General features: G+C 41.1%; 1 protein-coding gene across 4 annotated transcripts in view; it reads left to right on the top strand.

Annotated features, from left to right (window-relative positions):
• kiaa0513 (KIAA0513 ortholog) overlaps positions 1–11,043 on the top strand; it is a 23,203-nt gene extending 12,160 nt beyond the window's left edge. The window contains exons 3-13 of one of the 4 annotated variants that reach the window (XM_008412559.1): positions 1,080–1,179; positions 1,842–1,915; positions 2,211–2,281; positions 4,817–5,024; positions 5,110–5,144; positions 5,243–5,315; positions 6,197–6,274; positions 6,445–6,474; positions 9,772–9,852; positions 10,041–10,135; positions 10,860–11,043. In XM_008412559.1, the coding sequence (XP_008410781.1) occupies positions 1,080–1,179; positions 1,842–1,915; positions 2,211–2,281; positions 4,817–5,024; positions 5,110–5,144; positions 5,243–5,315; positions 6,197–6,274; positions 6,445–6,474; positions 9,772–9,852; positions 10,041–10,135; positions 10,860–10,909 (895 nt within the window). In that variant the 3' untranslated portion in view covers positions 10,910–11,043. The remainder of the gene's footprint in view (positions 1–1,079; positions 1,180–1,841; positions 1,916–2,210; positions 2,282–4,816; positions 5,025–5,109; positions 5,145–5,242; positions 5,316–6,196; positions 6,275–6,444; positions 6,475–9,771; positions 9,853–10,040; positions 10,136–10,859) is intronic. The other 3 variants (XM_008412561.1, XM_008412562.1, XM_008412563.1) reach the window with 3 other exon arrangements.
• The last annotated feature ends 3,897 nt before the right edge of the window (positions 11,044–14,940 follow it).

Below are 14,940 nucleotides of genomic sequence, written 5' to 3' on the forward strand. Positions count from 1 at the left end.
GTGTCCTGTGTGTCTCTGTGTTGCCCTGCGACAGACTGGCGACCTGTCCAGGGTGACCCCGCCTCTCGCCCGGCACGCCAGCTGGAGAGGCACCAGCAACCCCCCCGACCCCACTGAGGGACAAGGGTGCAGGAAAATGGATGGATGGATGGATGGAGCTGAATGCTTATTTTTACATGAACTACATGAATTCCAAATTTATTTGCTAACTCTGAAACGGTACAGCACACTGGGATACACAAACCGCTTCACAAGCTTGGTCAAAAACGTGAAAACGATACACCAATATGCTGACTGCCTTGGTCAAATGTAAAAAACAATGCAATAAACCTTTAAAATGGCTCAGAAAGTGTAATTAGAAAATCCTAAATATAATGTAAAATAAATAACGAAGCGTTCAGAGCACAAAGCACAGAAATAGACTGAATAGATCTGTCATTATGGATCCGGTGCATTGTCACCAATAACCAATCTATAATTTTTTCAGCATCGGGATCGATTCAGATACTAATAAAAGCCGGTGGGAGGATTTCTCGGAACGTCTTCTCTGCTTTTCTCCTGGCTCGTTGTCCTCCTTTTATCTCCCACAATAACCAGAAACATCGAGTCTCTTTAAAAACTCGCCATCTGATCCCCCCGGGCGACGACTGTCGGGGTGAAGAGTTGAAACGAGCTTCTCTAAATGCCACGTCACATTTTGTTTCGTATTTCAGACGTTTCCTTTTCGTTTTCTGCTGCTTCTCCTTCCAGTCCTGACCAGATTAATAATCATCTGTGGACCAAACCCAGTGACCTGCTGGTCTGCTGCGCTCACCATCCAGCCAGTCCTTAAGGATTACATGCATCAGCTTCATCCTTTATTAATAAGCCCATAATTCTCTGTGTATTTTTTTTTTACTGGATCTGAAAAAGAGAATTTAAAACTGCAGGACTGCCCTGGACAATGTTGACTTTTGGAAATAATCAGACACACTGTGGGGTGAGAAAGCGGGTGTTTGTGGGGGGTGTGTGTGGAAACGAGCCACACCAAATGTTTCCCATAGATTTGATGGATTGCAGCTGAGCTGTTTGTTTTGCAGGGAGGACTTTGACCAGGAAGAGAAGGCGAGGTTTGGAGAGCTGTGCAGCGGAGAGAACGGAAAAGGCAGGGAATGGTTTGCCAAATACGTCAGCGCCCAGGTGAGTGCGTCCAGACGTCATGGCTGACCGCCTAAAAGTCAGACAGCATCACCGAAGTGACAGCCTTAAGAGAGAAGACGTAACGCAGGATAAAACTGCTGAAAACCTACATCCTGACACCACTTCCTCAAACTTTTTCACAATGTATTTAACTATTCTTTTTATTCACAGATTGGTTTTAAAGAAAAAACATGAATTATGTTTTTCTTTTTGTCTGTTCACCTGGTGCATCTCCCACTGCTGTACAGTTTTCTGTCAAATCCGTCAGAGTGCAGAGAGCGCGCTCCCAAAGCGCTCATTCACTCTCATTATAGGAAGAGAGGGAATCGCCATAGCAACCAGTGACTCAGCATTTTCTGAGGCCGTGATAATTTTACTATCCCTTCTTAGGAAATTAGTTTAAGGTTAATTGCATAAATTAGATGATAATATTGTCATTTTGAGGCTATTTTCAACTAATACAAAAGTAATAATGGAATATCAATGCAAGTACACCCTCTCAAGCTTTAAAAAAGATTTTAAACATTCAAAATGAAAAAATCTAAACAACTAAAACATCAATAATTAAAATGGATTATGAAGTCTTTTTGGTAAAACATAATCTTTAAGGCGTTTAAAGGTGTGCAGCAGACAGACGTAACTCAGTTGTTCTGTTTTTGCAGCGCTGCCACTCCAAATGTGTGAGCGAAGCCACGTTCTACAGGCTGGTCCAGTCGTTTGCAGTTGTTCTGTTTGAGTGAGTATGTCTGGATTCACCGAGTTTGACAGGAAACAGTGAAGCAGGTGGTGTAATAACCCGCTTCGGCTAAATAAATAAGAGACACCTGAGAATGATCAGTGAGTCCTGAAGGTCCTGATGGGAGAAAACAAATCATCAAAACGACGAGGAAGACCTGGATATGATTTCAAATAATCTGAATAATTCAGTGTTTTTACTGAATTATTCAACAGTTAAAACCGTTTCCTGCCTTGTTTGGTTCGTATGAGGTGAGATATTGCAGAACATTCATGATCCACTTGTGTTTTTGCAGATGTTACCAGATGGACGACTACAGCCCGGCCAAAAACCTCATGACCATGTGCTTCACGTATTACTACATCGGTAAGACCTGGAAACACTCCTCCCTTCTGCTGCTGTGTCACTACAATGTTTATCACTTTTTAAAAGTTGTCCTACAGTCAGTTTAATTACAAACACTCCCAAAGATCATCCATCCATCCATTTTCTTGCACCCTCTTCCCTCAGTGGGGTCAGGAGGTGCTGGTGCCTCTCCAGCTAACGTTTCGGGCGAGAGGCAGGGTCACCCTGGACAGGTCGCCAGTCTGTCGCAGGCAACACAGAGACACACAGGACAAACAACCATGCACACACACACTCACACCTAGGGACAATTTGGAGAGGCCAATTAACCTGACAGTCATGTTTTTGGACTGTGGGAGGAAACCGGAGTACCTGGAGAAAACCCACCATGCACAGGGAGAACATGCAAACTCCATGCAGAAAGACCCGGGCTGGGAATCGAACCCAGAACCTTCTTGCTGCAAGGCAACAGCTCTACCAACTGCACCACTGTAACTGTGCCACTGTGCAGCGCCCAAAGATCACCTTTCACCTTAATTTAGGTTAATGTGAAACTTGACTTATGTAACTTAGACCCTTATGTGCTTCCATATTTCTGAACAGAACTGCATAACGAGTATTTTGCATCCCACACCGAACTCTGAATCGATTCACTTTCCTGTTCAGGGACGCAACCTCCGCCATCTTTGATCCTCTTACGACTGGCTTCAGTTAAGGAAGACCAGCAGAGTTGGGTAGTAACTAGTTACGTCTACTCAGTTACATTTACTGGAGTCATTTTATTTTTTCTACTCTTACTTTAGTAAAATTTCTGGATTTTCTAGCCACTGAGTGAAAAACAAACAAGTTTTATCCACAAATTCACCAGACACAGACACCTGCAGTTTCTGTTAAAGTTTTTTATTAAAAGAAACTGATTCAGGAAAATAAATATTTTGCCTGATTTTGTTATTTTTTTGTTGTTGTTACTTATATAAATTGTTTTCATTTTTGTCCTTAAAATACAAAAATTTCCTCTTTATATTTTGGTTCGTCTGATGATGTAATTTTTAAATATTAATTGATCGTTTGATCAGTTACTCAGTCATGAAGGCCGAACTCAACAGGTCAAAAAAACGTCTGGGCCAAAAAAGTTTAAATATAAGTAAAAAGGAAAAAAAATGGAAAGTTTAAAATAAAATAAAATCAAGCAATTAAAGTTGTTTGATTTTGTTTGTAATTTATTTTATATCCAAAACTTAAAATTAAAAGAAATTTCATCTGGTTTCCATTTGGGCTTCATCGAACAAATTTATTCTGTTATAAGATTAAGACTTGAGTTTAAGTGCTTGTTACATTTCACCAAGTTTCATAAATTAAATAAAATCTGATTTAGCAACTTTTCAGTAAACATTAATGTGTTTCTACTTATAATTTCATAAATTGGCTATAAAAAGACACATACTTTGTGTTAACATAATTTTCTATTGTAAGAAAATAATGTTGGTTACAATTTTACCCTGATTAAAAATACAAAGTTTGCATTAACGCCTGAACTGCACAGGACAAATTCGTGCCAATTTTGACTTACAACACAATCACACCAAGGTCCACAAATGTCCCCGGGGCCACAGTTTGGACACCCCTGATCTGAACGATCATGAGTTAAAGACGGCTGCGTCTCAAACTGCGTTGCTGCAGCAGCAGCAGGAACAGCAGCCAGCGGTTTGCATCACTCCGTGCTGATTCAGACGGTTACCACCTCTGGTTTGCTCTCTTGCAGCAACGCCACAAATAAAAGCCACATTTATGCTTATGCAAGCAGGAGGCCTTGTGTGATTAGTGCAGTAGTGACACACTGCGTTGCATCAACACGCAGCTGACTCTCCAGGTTGCTCCACCTAGGCGTTTCTGCTTCATCCGGTGGTGAACCTGCAGCAGGAAGCTTCGCTCAGACGCACGAGAACAAGAACGAAACTCGATCCAGAGAAAAGCAGCCGAATGTTTGTTTAAAGGCTCTTTCAGCTGATGGATTAAAAACTGTTTTCATTTCCTGCCCACCGAGCTGCAGCTGGTCTGTTGAGGCACTTTTCACACCGAGCTGCTGCTCTGTAATGACCCGTGAGATTAACCTGTCTGCAGAAACCAAACCACAGGTGGCTGCTGGTAAATCCTCGAAGGCAGCTGTTTTTATTTTCATTTTTTCAGTCAGCAATACAGAGATACAACTTAAAAAACAGAAATATCCTCTGATTATTTGCTGAATTTTTCTGTCTTATTTTTAAAAGACCATTAGTAACCTCTAACCATCGCCGTCACGTCTTTCCTGTTAAAACTTCTAAAATAAAATTACAAGTTTGTTCCTATCCTTGTCTGTTTATGCAGCCGACAGCGCAGCACCCAGTGACTGTTTTTAAATTGAAATCAACAAAATAAAAGTGATATTAGGCGACCGGCTGCCTGTGTTTCGACAGGCTTTACAGCCGTCATGGTGAAGCTCTGGATAGCGTCACGTTCAAACGGTCAGTAGAGTAAATGTATTTTCTGTAAGTCTCCGTCTGCATGCCTCCTGTGCAGGAAAGTGCCCGCCGTCTCCCTCTGACCTGCTGGACCGCGGTAACCCACAGGCAGGCCTGGACTCGTACCTGAACAAGGCGAACTCCTGGCTGTCGGGGAAGAAAGACGCTGCAGAGCGCCTTCTGAAAAACACATCGAAAACTGACGTCAAGGGTTTCTTCGGAGGCCTGGAGAGCAAACTGAGGAGCACAATGGCTCCCAGGTCTGAGTGAGTGACAGCAACACGTCTGCTTTGAAGCTCGTTTCTTTAAAACTTTCTCATGTGTCTCCATTCCTGCGTTTTCTGGTGACAGTGAAGGCACCGTTGAAATGAAACCCAAGTCACCAGGTAAGATGCAGCAGAAATCAGTCTGCATTCTCCACTTTTAGTTAATAAATATATATATATAAATAAACTCTTCCATGTTTTTGTTTTATTTTCTCCAGGCTCAGAGGCTCCAGAAGAGAAGAAGGGAGAAAAGATTTATCTGTACACTCACCTGAAGCAGCAGCCCATCTGGTAAGGAGCAGAGCTACAAAATGTTTTAGATAAAAAAGAGGATTGAAAATAATTTAATTTCAATTAGGTGTTTTTTTTCAAGGTCTGGAATGTGGGGCTGCACAGTGGCGCAGTTGGTAGAGCTGTTGCCTTGCAGCAAGAAGGTTCTGGGTTTGATTCCCGGTCTTTCTGCATGGAGTTTGCATGTTCTCCCTGTGCATGGTGGGTTTTCTCCGGGTACTCCGGTTTCCTCCCACAGTCCAAAAACATGACTGTCAGGTTAATTGGCCTCTCCAAATTGCCCCTAGGTGTGAGTGTGTGTGTGCATGGTTGTGTGTCCTGTGTGTCTCTGTGTTGCCCTGCGACAGACTGGCGACCTGTCCAGGTGACCCGCCTCTCGCCCGAAACGTCAGCTGGAGAGGCACCAGCACCTCCTGACCCCATTGAGGGACAAGGGTGCAAGAAAATGGATGGATGGGTCTGGAAAGTGCTTGAATTCTGTATAAAGTCCTTGATACTCAAACTGCACAGTTTTGTAATAAGGTGCAACGTAACGCTTCATTAAAAAACTAAATTTGGAAAATATTTACAGCTGAAACCAGATGTTTTCAAACACCCAACAAAAAAAGAAAAAACACAAACATTTCTTCTTGCCTTCTGGAGTTAAATCAGACTAAACTTCTCTTGTTTCAGGTCAGCTGGAGTTGCCAAAGCTATTTCATTTATTCCAGTTTTTGGTAGGAAGGGAGAAAATAGAAAAACAATAAAATGATGTGAATGGAATCCTGCAATTAATTGATTAATTGATTAATTGATTAATTGATTAATTGATTATTGCGGCAGGCCGAGTGGAGCTCATGCTGCTGTGGAGGGAAAACTTGTGAACGCTCCGTCTGTTTCAGGCACACGCTGAGGTTCTGGAACGCGGCGTTCTTCGATGCCGTCCACTGTGAGCGGACGAAGAGGTCTCCGACCACGAGGTGAGTCAGGACGACAAGTGTGGAAATGTTTCTGACTCTGAGCAAGTTTTGAGCATCTGGAGTGACGCTTTCTTGTCTTCTGTCTCCTCCCTCTGACTAAAACGCCGTTTCTGACTCTTTCTGCTTGCTGACTGTGACTCTTTGTTTCCTTGTGCCTTGCTACCGGGCAGCGGAGCGCAGGACGCAGAGAAAGACGAGAGGTCTGTCCTTCCTTTAGGCTCTAACGAAGGCATAATGAGAGAAGATGTTAGGATATAGGGAACAGTTATTGCTGTAACTCAGAGAGAAGCAATGCAACGCGCCCCGTTATTGGCTGGGCTGCTGGCATCTGACCAACACAAACAGTCAAAACTGTTACATTTTGATGTTCATCATTCAGGACAAGTGAGCTTCATGAATTGGCTGTTTTTTATGTTTTTTAATTTCTCTATAAAATCGAACGCCACCGTGCTTCACCATGGACTCCCTCCTGCCGGTGGACGTTAAGGCTGCATTCACACCAGCCTTAGTCCAACTCCAGCTCATTTGTCTTGAAAGTCCGGTTTGTTTGGGGAGGTGTGAACGTGCAACCGCACTCTGGTGCAGACCATGAAAGCAAACTGGTTCGCCTACAAACCTCTCGGTCTCAGTTCCACGTAAGCCAACTTTGGCGTCGACTGGAGATCGCTCCAAAAGCAGGAAGCAGACTCTCATGCAGGGCATTCTGGGTAAATACAAGAAAGTTGCGCTAAGCATCTTCTTCAGAGGTTTTCATGTCATTTCCTTCAGTGGTTCTTGGTGCAGCGCCCCCACAGGCTCATTTGACTCGGTGCAGTTTGGACCGTTTTTTAGAGGATTCAGTCAGAAATAACTGGATTGTTATGAAGTTTAATCTTTAGTCGTTAAACTTCCGGACAGATTCTGAGAGGGACGAAAAGAGAGCAGATATGAGACACAAATTAAATATTTTAATGAGAGATCAACATGTCATCTTAACTAACTTAAGGTTTGTTCAGCAGACTCGAGTTTTGCTTTCGATATTTCTGTGCCTTCGTCTTCGTCTCTTGGCATGCTGTTGTCTCGCTGCTGCTGCTGCTGCTGCTGCTGCTGCTGCTGCTGCTGCTGCTGTGATTCTTGTGTCGCCCCCTGGTGAGCAAACGCATCGCAGCCACAGATTGCACAGAGAGGTTGTGAAATGACTGCAGCGATAAATATATTTTAATCGGGAGCAGTCGACTCTGAAGGTGCTCTCTGCTTCTTCACAGCTCACTGCATGTCCTCCCCAACGATCTGCCTGAAAATGAGACGTCTTCTCCATCTGCATGCTCCTTCTGCTCCACTCTGTGCTTTCCTCAGCAGGACATTTCCACCATATGGACTGATTTAATGTTGGGATTAAAATAGATGATTTGATTGAAATGTAGATTACAGGATTTCTAAAAAAAAAAAAATCATCATAAAAGCTAAACATTTACTTGATTTATTTTGCGTTTTTGAGATTTTGTGCTCTCCGTATGTCCCATTCCGGTCACCAGCGTTTCATAATTGCCTTGAGGAAATCAAATCACATCTGTTTCAGTTCTTAAAGGTCAAAACAGGCAACAACGTCGAATTTTCCAGCAGTGACATTTAGGGAAGGCATATATATATATATATATTAGTTTTTTTTTATGAAATAATTTTTTTCTACCTTTTTATTCTATCTGCTCAATTATAAAATAAGCAAGTAAGATTTTATTACAATGGCCCAGAAGTAAAAATAAAAAAAAAGGTCTTGCACTATTATAAAAGGCATACAGTTCATAATTTTATGGGATTAGTTCATTTAGTATTTTTGGGCTAGAATTTTTTTTTTTTTTTTGTCCAAACTAAGGACAAAAAATAGAAGCTAAGTCTTCTAAAGCATTTTGCTGTATTAATAATGCTGTATAATTAACGCAAAGGCATCCAAGTTGACGGATGTTTGTGTTTCTCTGCATGCATAAATAACATGAATGAAGAAATCTGGTTAACAAATCAGAAATATTTCTATATGAATTTTATTTTAATTTTAATATTTGATTAGTTAAAATCTGACTATTTTTAAAAAATTAGCTTCATTCCTGAATCGTGATTTGTGACCGCATACAATTATCAAGCGGGCCACAAATGGCCCTCGGACCACACTTTGAACACCACTGTTTTAGGCGCATACAGCATATAATTAAATTTGAAAAGAGAATTCGATCCCAACTGAATTGATTTATTTATTTATTTATTTTTTTTCGTTTTTAGGAACAAACTTTAGTTGTTTGAATCTCCGAACTAAATCACTTCCTGTTTGCCCTGTGAGTCTTTTAATATGAGAAATACAGATAATAATCATTTCTAATCAGAAGAGAGAGTTTGCAGGCGTACTAAGCGAACAGACTGAAAATGCGGTTACTGGTTGCCATGGCGATTCCCTCCTTTTGCGGGAGCTGGAAGTGGGAGGAGCCTAAAGCAGCGAGAGGCAGACAACAACACAAACCTCAAATCAGCAGTAAATCTGTGGTAGCTATTATAATTTACATAGAAATGATGTAACCACAGCAGACAGAACCTTCTGGCTGCTACACATGTTCATTTTTATGAGTTTTGACCAGGAGTTATGCCAGGAGCTGAAATATAAGGGGAGTTATGAGAGTTTGGGTGTTTTCTCTTCACTCTGGACTTATTTGTCAGAAAACTTTCAAGTTTTATGACAAACTCGATGAAAGTTGGCAGAAATCCCTGCAATTTGATGAATAAAATGAATATGTGGAGATGAAACTGTGGGCATGAAAGTGGTTCAAATCAAATTTTTCTGAATATATCACAGGAATCTAGTGTGTGGGACATTTTCTGGGACATCTGAAAAGAAATCATCAAAGCTAAAACTGCAAAAAGTATTAAAAAGTAATTGCAGTCGCATAAAGTCCAGCTTTCTGTGAACCGCTCAAACTCCGACTGGTGTTTCTGCTGGAAAGTGTGGCTGATCGGTGGAGCTCATTGCACCAAGATCCCGTATCTCGTTGCACACTATTATTTTTGTGATTGATCTGCGATGCCTTTTGTAACAACGCTTCATGTCTCTGCTGTTGGAGTGTGCAGGCATGAAAACCTTTCCTGCTGCCGTTTTCAGTTTCTGCTCCTCATCTGCTTGCGACGGACCAACGATGATCCTCGTTGAGGAATCATTTGTTGTGCTGCTGCTGCTGCTGCTGACGGCTCACTCGTGTCACGTGTAACAACCGCAGCCGTGCACAGTTCGCACAGTTCCAGGGCTGCGTTAATCATTGTTAACGTCTGAAGCTCTATTTCTGTTTTGTGTTTTGTGTTTGCAACGTGTCAAACATCCTGTTGCTTCGCCGTCACGCCTGTGGTTTGACGCCACACTGGCGGCGCTCAGTCGTTTTCGCTTGATGCTGCTTTGACACCCAGCCCTGAGCTGTTGCCGTGGCGAAGCCGAAAGGGCCGGTCAGAGGTCAAAGCTGATTGCGGCTCTGTGTGATCCGCAGGGAGAAGTGGCATCACTTGACCCCGAAGGAGAGAGAAGAAAGCTTGAAAATCGATGAGAACATCACTTTCGGCCAGCTGGGGTGAGGAGCGCTGCAAAAATACTAAATCTTACCGAGTGTTTTTGGTCCAGTTTCTAGTGCAAATATCTTAGTAAAATTGGAACAAGACGAAATATGAGCTTTTGTAAATAATTCCTTAACATTGATGAAAGTGTTGAAACTTGATTCTGCCTGAAGTTGTTTGTTTTTTTTACTGTTTGTGTTTTCAGGACTTTCACCCACAACATGCTGGCGTTCGGACTGAGTAAAAAGCTCTGTAACGACTTCCTGAAGAAGCAGGCCGTCATCGGGAACCTGAACGAAGGTCAAGCTCAGTGCGCCCAGGGCGGCCATCTTGTTTCTATCCATTTGGACCTTAAATTCAGGTCAACTGTGCGACGAAGTGTAATAGTTAGGCTAAGGAGTTGTTATAAGGTTACACGAATACAGACGTAGTAATACAAGACAGAATGAAGTCCAAATAATACCAGGATAAAGTCTTAATGTAGTCAGAAATGAACAGTAACATTGGGAGAATAAAGTACTAATTTTATAATCTTCAGTGCAAAAAATGACAAAAAATTAAATATCAAATAATTTCCTTATTAAAATAACTTTTTCATCTCATGACTTTAAGACGCACCAGTAAGATTATGCCTATATTATGACTATATTATTAATTAATCAATTATTTGGGCCTAATACTTTGCCGTACAACTCACAGAATGAATGATTGGAAGAAAAGCCAGTCTTTGGAAATGTTTTCTGTCTTTTGTAATTTCATTTTTTTAGAAAACAAAGCCAAAAACATCCAGATTAAAATTGGACCTGGTTTGAAAAAATTTTATTTTATTTTTACGCCATATGAGCCCAGCTCTCCCCCTTTTTTAGCTTTTTTCTCTGGCTTTCTGCCTATTTTACCATTAATTTGCACGTCTTCCTGCTTTTCCTTCCCCATCTTTTCACTTTTCACTCCCGCAGAACATTAATCAACGTTTTTTTGTCTGCAGATTTAAAACAAAATGCACATTTTTGGTTTCCACCTGCAGAGCAATACCAGCTGCTGAGCGAACACATTGAGAAGATGGCGGCGGAGTGAGTCGGAGATCAGCGCCGGTTTCCTTCCAGTTCACGTCTGTGTTTATGTGGTCCAGTGCTGAGAGATACCATCTGCAAACTGCTGGAATATGAGCAATATCATATAAACGCACCATAAAGTCTGCATCCACGGTTCATGTGAAGGTGTCGCGTATCCCCGTCAGACTCGTTCTGTGTTTTGAAATGTCTCGTTAAGGATTCAGCGTGCCGTGATCTGATGTTCAGATGTTTATTTTATTTTTTTATTGTTCTGTAGATTTCCTTCTTAAACTGACAAGATGTTGACATAATTTAGAAATTCAAGCTTCTATCTGCCCTGCAAAAACAGAAAGTCTTACCAAGTAGTTTTAGTGATGTTTCAATACTTTTCAACAAGATGTTTGGAGCTTGTTTTAAGCAATTAATTCCTTAATATTGATGGAAAAGTATTTGTTCCATTGGCAGGTTATTTCATGGGAAAAATGTCTTGTTATAAGTGAAATAAGTATTTTTTTCATCAATATTAAGGAATTATTTACTGAAAACAAGCTCTTACATTTTTCTGAAAAGTTCATTCTAAGCTAGTTTTGTTTTATTTCAACTTTACTAAAATATTTGTGCCAGAAACTTGACCAAAAATGCTTGGTAAAATTTAGCGGTTTTGCAGTGCACTCTGTTAAACGCTCATATTCTGCAAACCAAACAACAAAATCAAAAAAGGGGAGAATTAAGATGAGAAATTATGACATTTTGTTCTGCTTTTAGCTGCTTTAGCCGCCTCACAGACACAGATTTTCCCGCCTGCTAAGTGCCTTCTGTGGATCGTTTTTCCCGAACCTCGCCTCCCATCATCCCGGCTGTGAGTGTCGTGTCCCGCCCCGCCCGTCCGCCGGGTCCCGCTGCATGCTGCATGTCCAAACTCAGTGACTCAACTGTGGAGGTAGCTGCTATGACTGTGTCCCGCCACTAAGGGGCAGCATTGCGTCAGAACCGTGACTGCCGTTAATCTGTCTGGTGTGAATATATTCCTGATGCTAAATGTGGAAACACCATCTGTGGCGCCCCCTTGTGGTTCTTCTGTGAAGTGAAAGCATTTTTTTGTCTCCATTGATCCCCTGAAGAAGGATCGACCCATTCAGAGTAAAATGTAACTGTATCTGTTGTGTTGTATTTGTCGGCTCTCTATAAGCCATTTGCACTAAATTTACGCTCTTCATGTCCATCCAAGAGTGTTTCTGGATTCCAGGTGGAGCTGCCCAACGTGTTCAATGTTAAATTAATGTAACAACATTTAAAAACAAAGTGATTAAATTGTGATTATGTTTAAAAAAACAAATATTTTCTCTCGGTGTGACGTTTCTTCCAGGTTGCTCTTCTGTGGAGGCGGATTATTTACAACTCAACATATTGAAAACAATATGAGATATGGGGAAACCAAAGAGAGTTTTATTACATTCCAGTTTAAAAAGGTAGCAGAGAATGACGGTTTTTCATTGGGTCAGTGTGGGCAGATGCCCAGGGCGGTATTAGAAAGGGGCGGGTAACCCAAGAACTAGAAAATAAAACATTTTGTCAGTTTTACTCTGAAGTTTACTAGTATTTGAATGCAGAGAAGAAAGAGAAGAAAGTTTCTCTTGTTAGAACCAAAACAAACTGAAAACAAAAAAATAAACGTGTGACTCAGGCCGACGTAAATGGATTTCTGTGACTTTTGCAAATTATATTCCTTCCTTCCTTCCTTCCTTCCTTCCTTCCTTCCTTCCTTCCTTCCTTCCTTCCTTCCTTCCTTCCTTCCTTCCTTCCTTCCTTCCTTCCTTCCTTCCTTCCTTCCTTCCTTCCTTCCTTCCTTCCTTCCTTCCTTCCTTCCTTCCTTCCTTCCTTGTTTACTTCATTTCCTTGTGTCTTTGGTATCTTTCTTTCCTTCCTTTGTTCTTTCTTCCTTTCTTCCCATGTTGTTCTTTCCTTCCTTTTTTCCTCCCCTTCTTCCTTCCTTTCCATTTGTCCTTCCTTTACGCCTTCCTTTGCATTTTACTTTTCTTTTGTGCCTTTCTGTTTTCCTGGGTTGTTTCATTTCTTGTTTCGCTCCTTCTGTTTCCTTCCATGTATCCTTTCTTTCTTCTTTCACATCTTTTCTTCTGTCCTTCCTTCTTTACTTCCTATGTTCTTGTATTTCATATTTCCTTCCTTCCTTTTTTATTTCACCTTTAGGTTTTCTCACTGAGATCAAACATCTCATTAATGAGAAACCAGTTTGGTTTCTTTTTTCTGTATCCTTTCCTTTAAATAAAACTCTGAAACATCAGCCCTAAAAGTTTCTCTAAAATCTCCTTTGACTAAATTTAATCAGACAAAATTAGTTAAAAGTTTTTTCACAGAAAAAATCCCAGGTGTAACTACTAAATACAAAACGCACACTTTTCCTTATCCGCTATTATTTGGCAATAATTTTGTTTTTCAAATACAGGATAAAAGTCACGTTATGTTTGGAAAATATATGAAATGATTCAAAATGGTTTCCCATTTCCATCAGAAAAATTTAAATTAACATTTTTATTTGTACACTTTTATAAGCCACCATAAGATGCTTCTATAAGCATCCAGACGTCGCTTTGGTTTTTTTTGTGTCATTTATTAGGAAAAAATATTTTCAGAGCATTTTTTTCTTCTTCGGTGATCCGTTTGGGTCTGAAGTGAGAGTTTTCCTGGGAGGATCTCAGAGGGTTAATACTGTAACCCAAATAATTTTTTAAGCATGAGAAAATGTAGCCGGGTTTATTTGTTCTTGCGTCCCAAACATCGACTTTGATTATTTGACATAATTTAAATAAACTCCAGCCATGACAGCGATCCTAAAGGAGAAACATTTGAGCAGAAACAGATGTGACAGAAAAACCCCGAACGTGTTCCTGCGCAGTTCGGTTCGTCTGCTCCGTGTTGATGGAGGCAATGTGCTTCAGAGGTCCGGGCTCGATCTCCACGCCATTTCCAGCTCTGCGGATAAACAGCCGTCACGCCAGCTGAGCTCTGATTGGATGCCACGCAATGAGCTGTGAACGGCCCGTCAGCGGTGTCACACTATGAGAAGCCTGCTCCCTCTAATTAATGCCAGACCTCGGCTCAGTCATGCAACGCTCACAAACCCAGATTCAGACGTGAAATATGAGGGTAGATCCGTTTAATGTCGTGGCGGCTGGTTCCGCGGGAACATTAAGTCACATTAAGCCTCTTCAGGCACAAAAAGGATTTGCAGCGAACTTTACAAATGAGACCCAATTTAAACACTTTATCAATCAGACTTGTGTAATGCATTTCAGCAACAAGGCAGTTCAAAGTGCTTAACATCATAAAAACACACTCAGCTGAAACGACAAGTTCTGTCAAGAGCCGCTTCAAAGTGTTGGTCAGGTTTTCATTTATTATTGTTCAAAAGCAACTCCGGGTTTTTAGTCTGTTAGATTTTCATCTGTTTTACAGTTTTCTGGACGTTTGTTCCAGATTTGTGGTGCATAGAAGCTGAATGCTGCCTTCCCCAGATGGCACACGATGTTAAATCAGCGTTGAAAAACAGTTAGAATTGTTGATTTTTGGTTGAAGTCGACAAATGACGTCAAACAACCATCCAATCAAACCGTTGAAACTGTGTCATTGAATCAATGTTGTTTTGTGGTTGAAATCTAATGACTGAAATGCCGAGGGCTGATCAACGTCTGATCAATGTTGAATCGATGTCAGCTGTTTTGCTGCACCCCCTCCCCTCCTCTCCTCCTCATCAGAGCTCTGGGTCAGAGCATTTTATTACTGGGCGGGGTTATCACATTTTTAATAACACTGTAGAGGATAGTGAGTGGTGATTCCTTTCTTGAAATACTTGAAATAAAAATTCTTACTGACTGTTTGCGTGTGATATATTGACTAGAAAACATCTACAACTTACTACAAGCAGTGACGCGGTCCACCCCTACCGTTTATGAGTGGGATGGCCCAAACACGCTGTTTGTTGGCTTGTTTGCAAAAAATGTTAATTCAATGTTGAATTATGATCACAAAGGTTGA

Source organism: Poecilia reticulata, linkage group LG6 (assembly GCF_000633615.1).
Source record: "Poecilia reticulata strain Guanapo linkage group LG6, Guppy_female_1.0+MT, whole genome shotgun sequence".
Taxonomy (NCBI): Eukaryota; Metazoa; Chordata; class Actinopteri; order Cyprinodontiformes; family Poeciliidae; genus Poecilia; species Poecilia reticulata.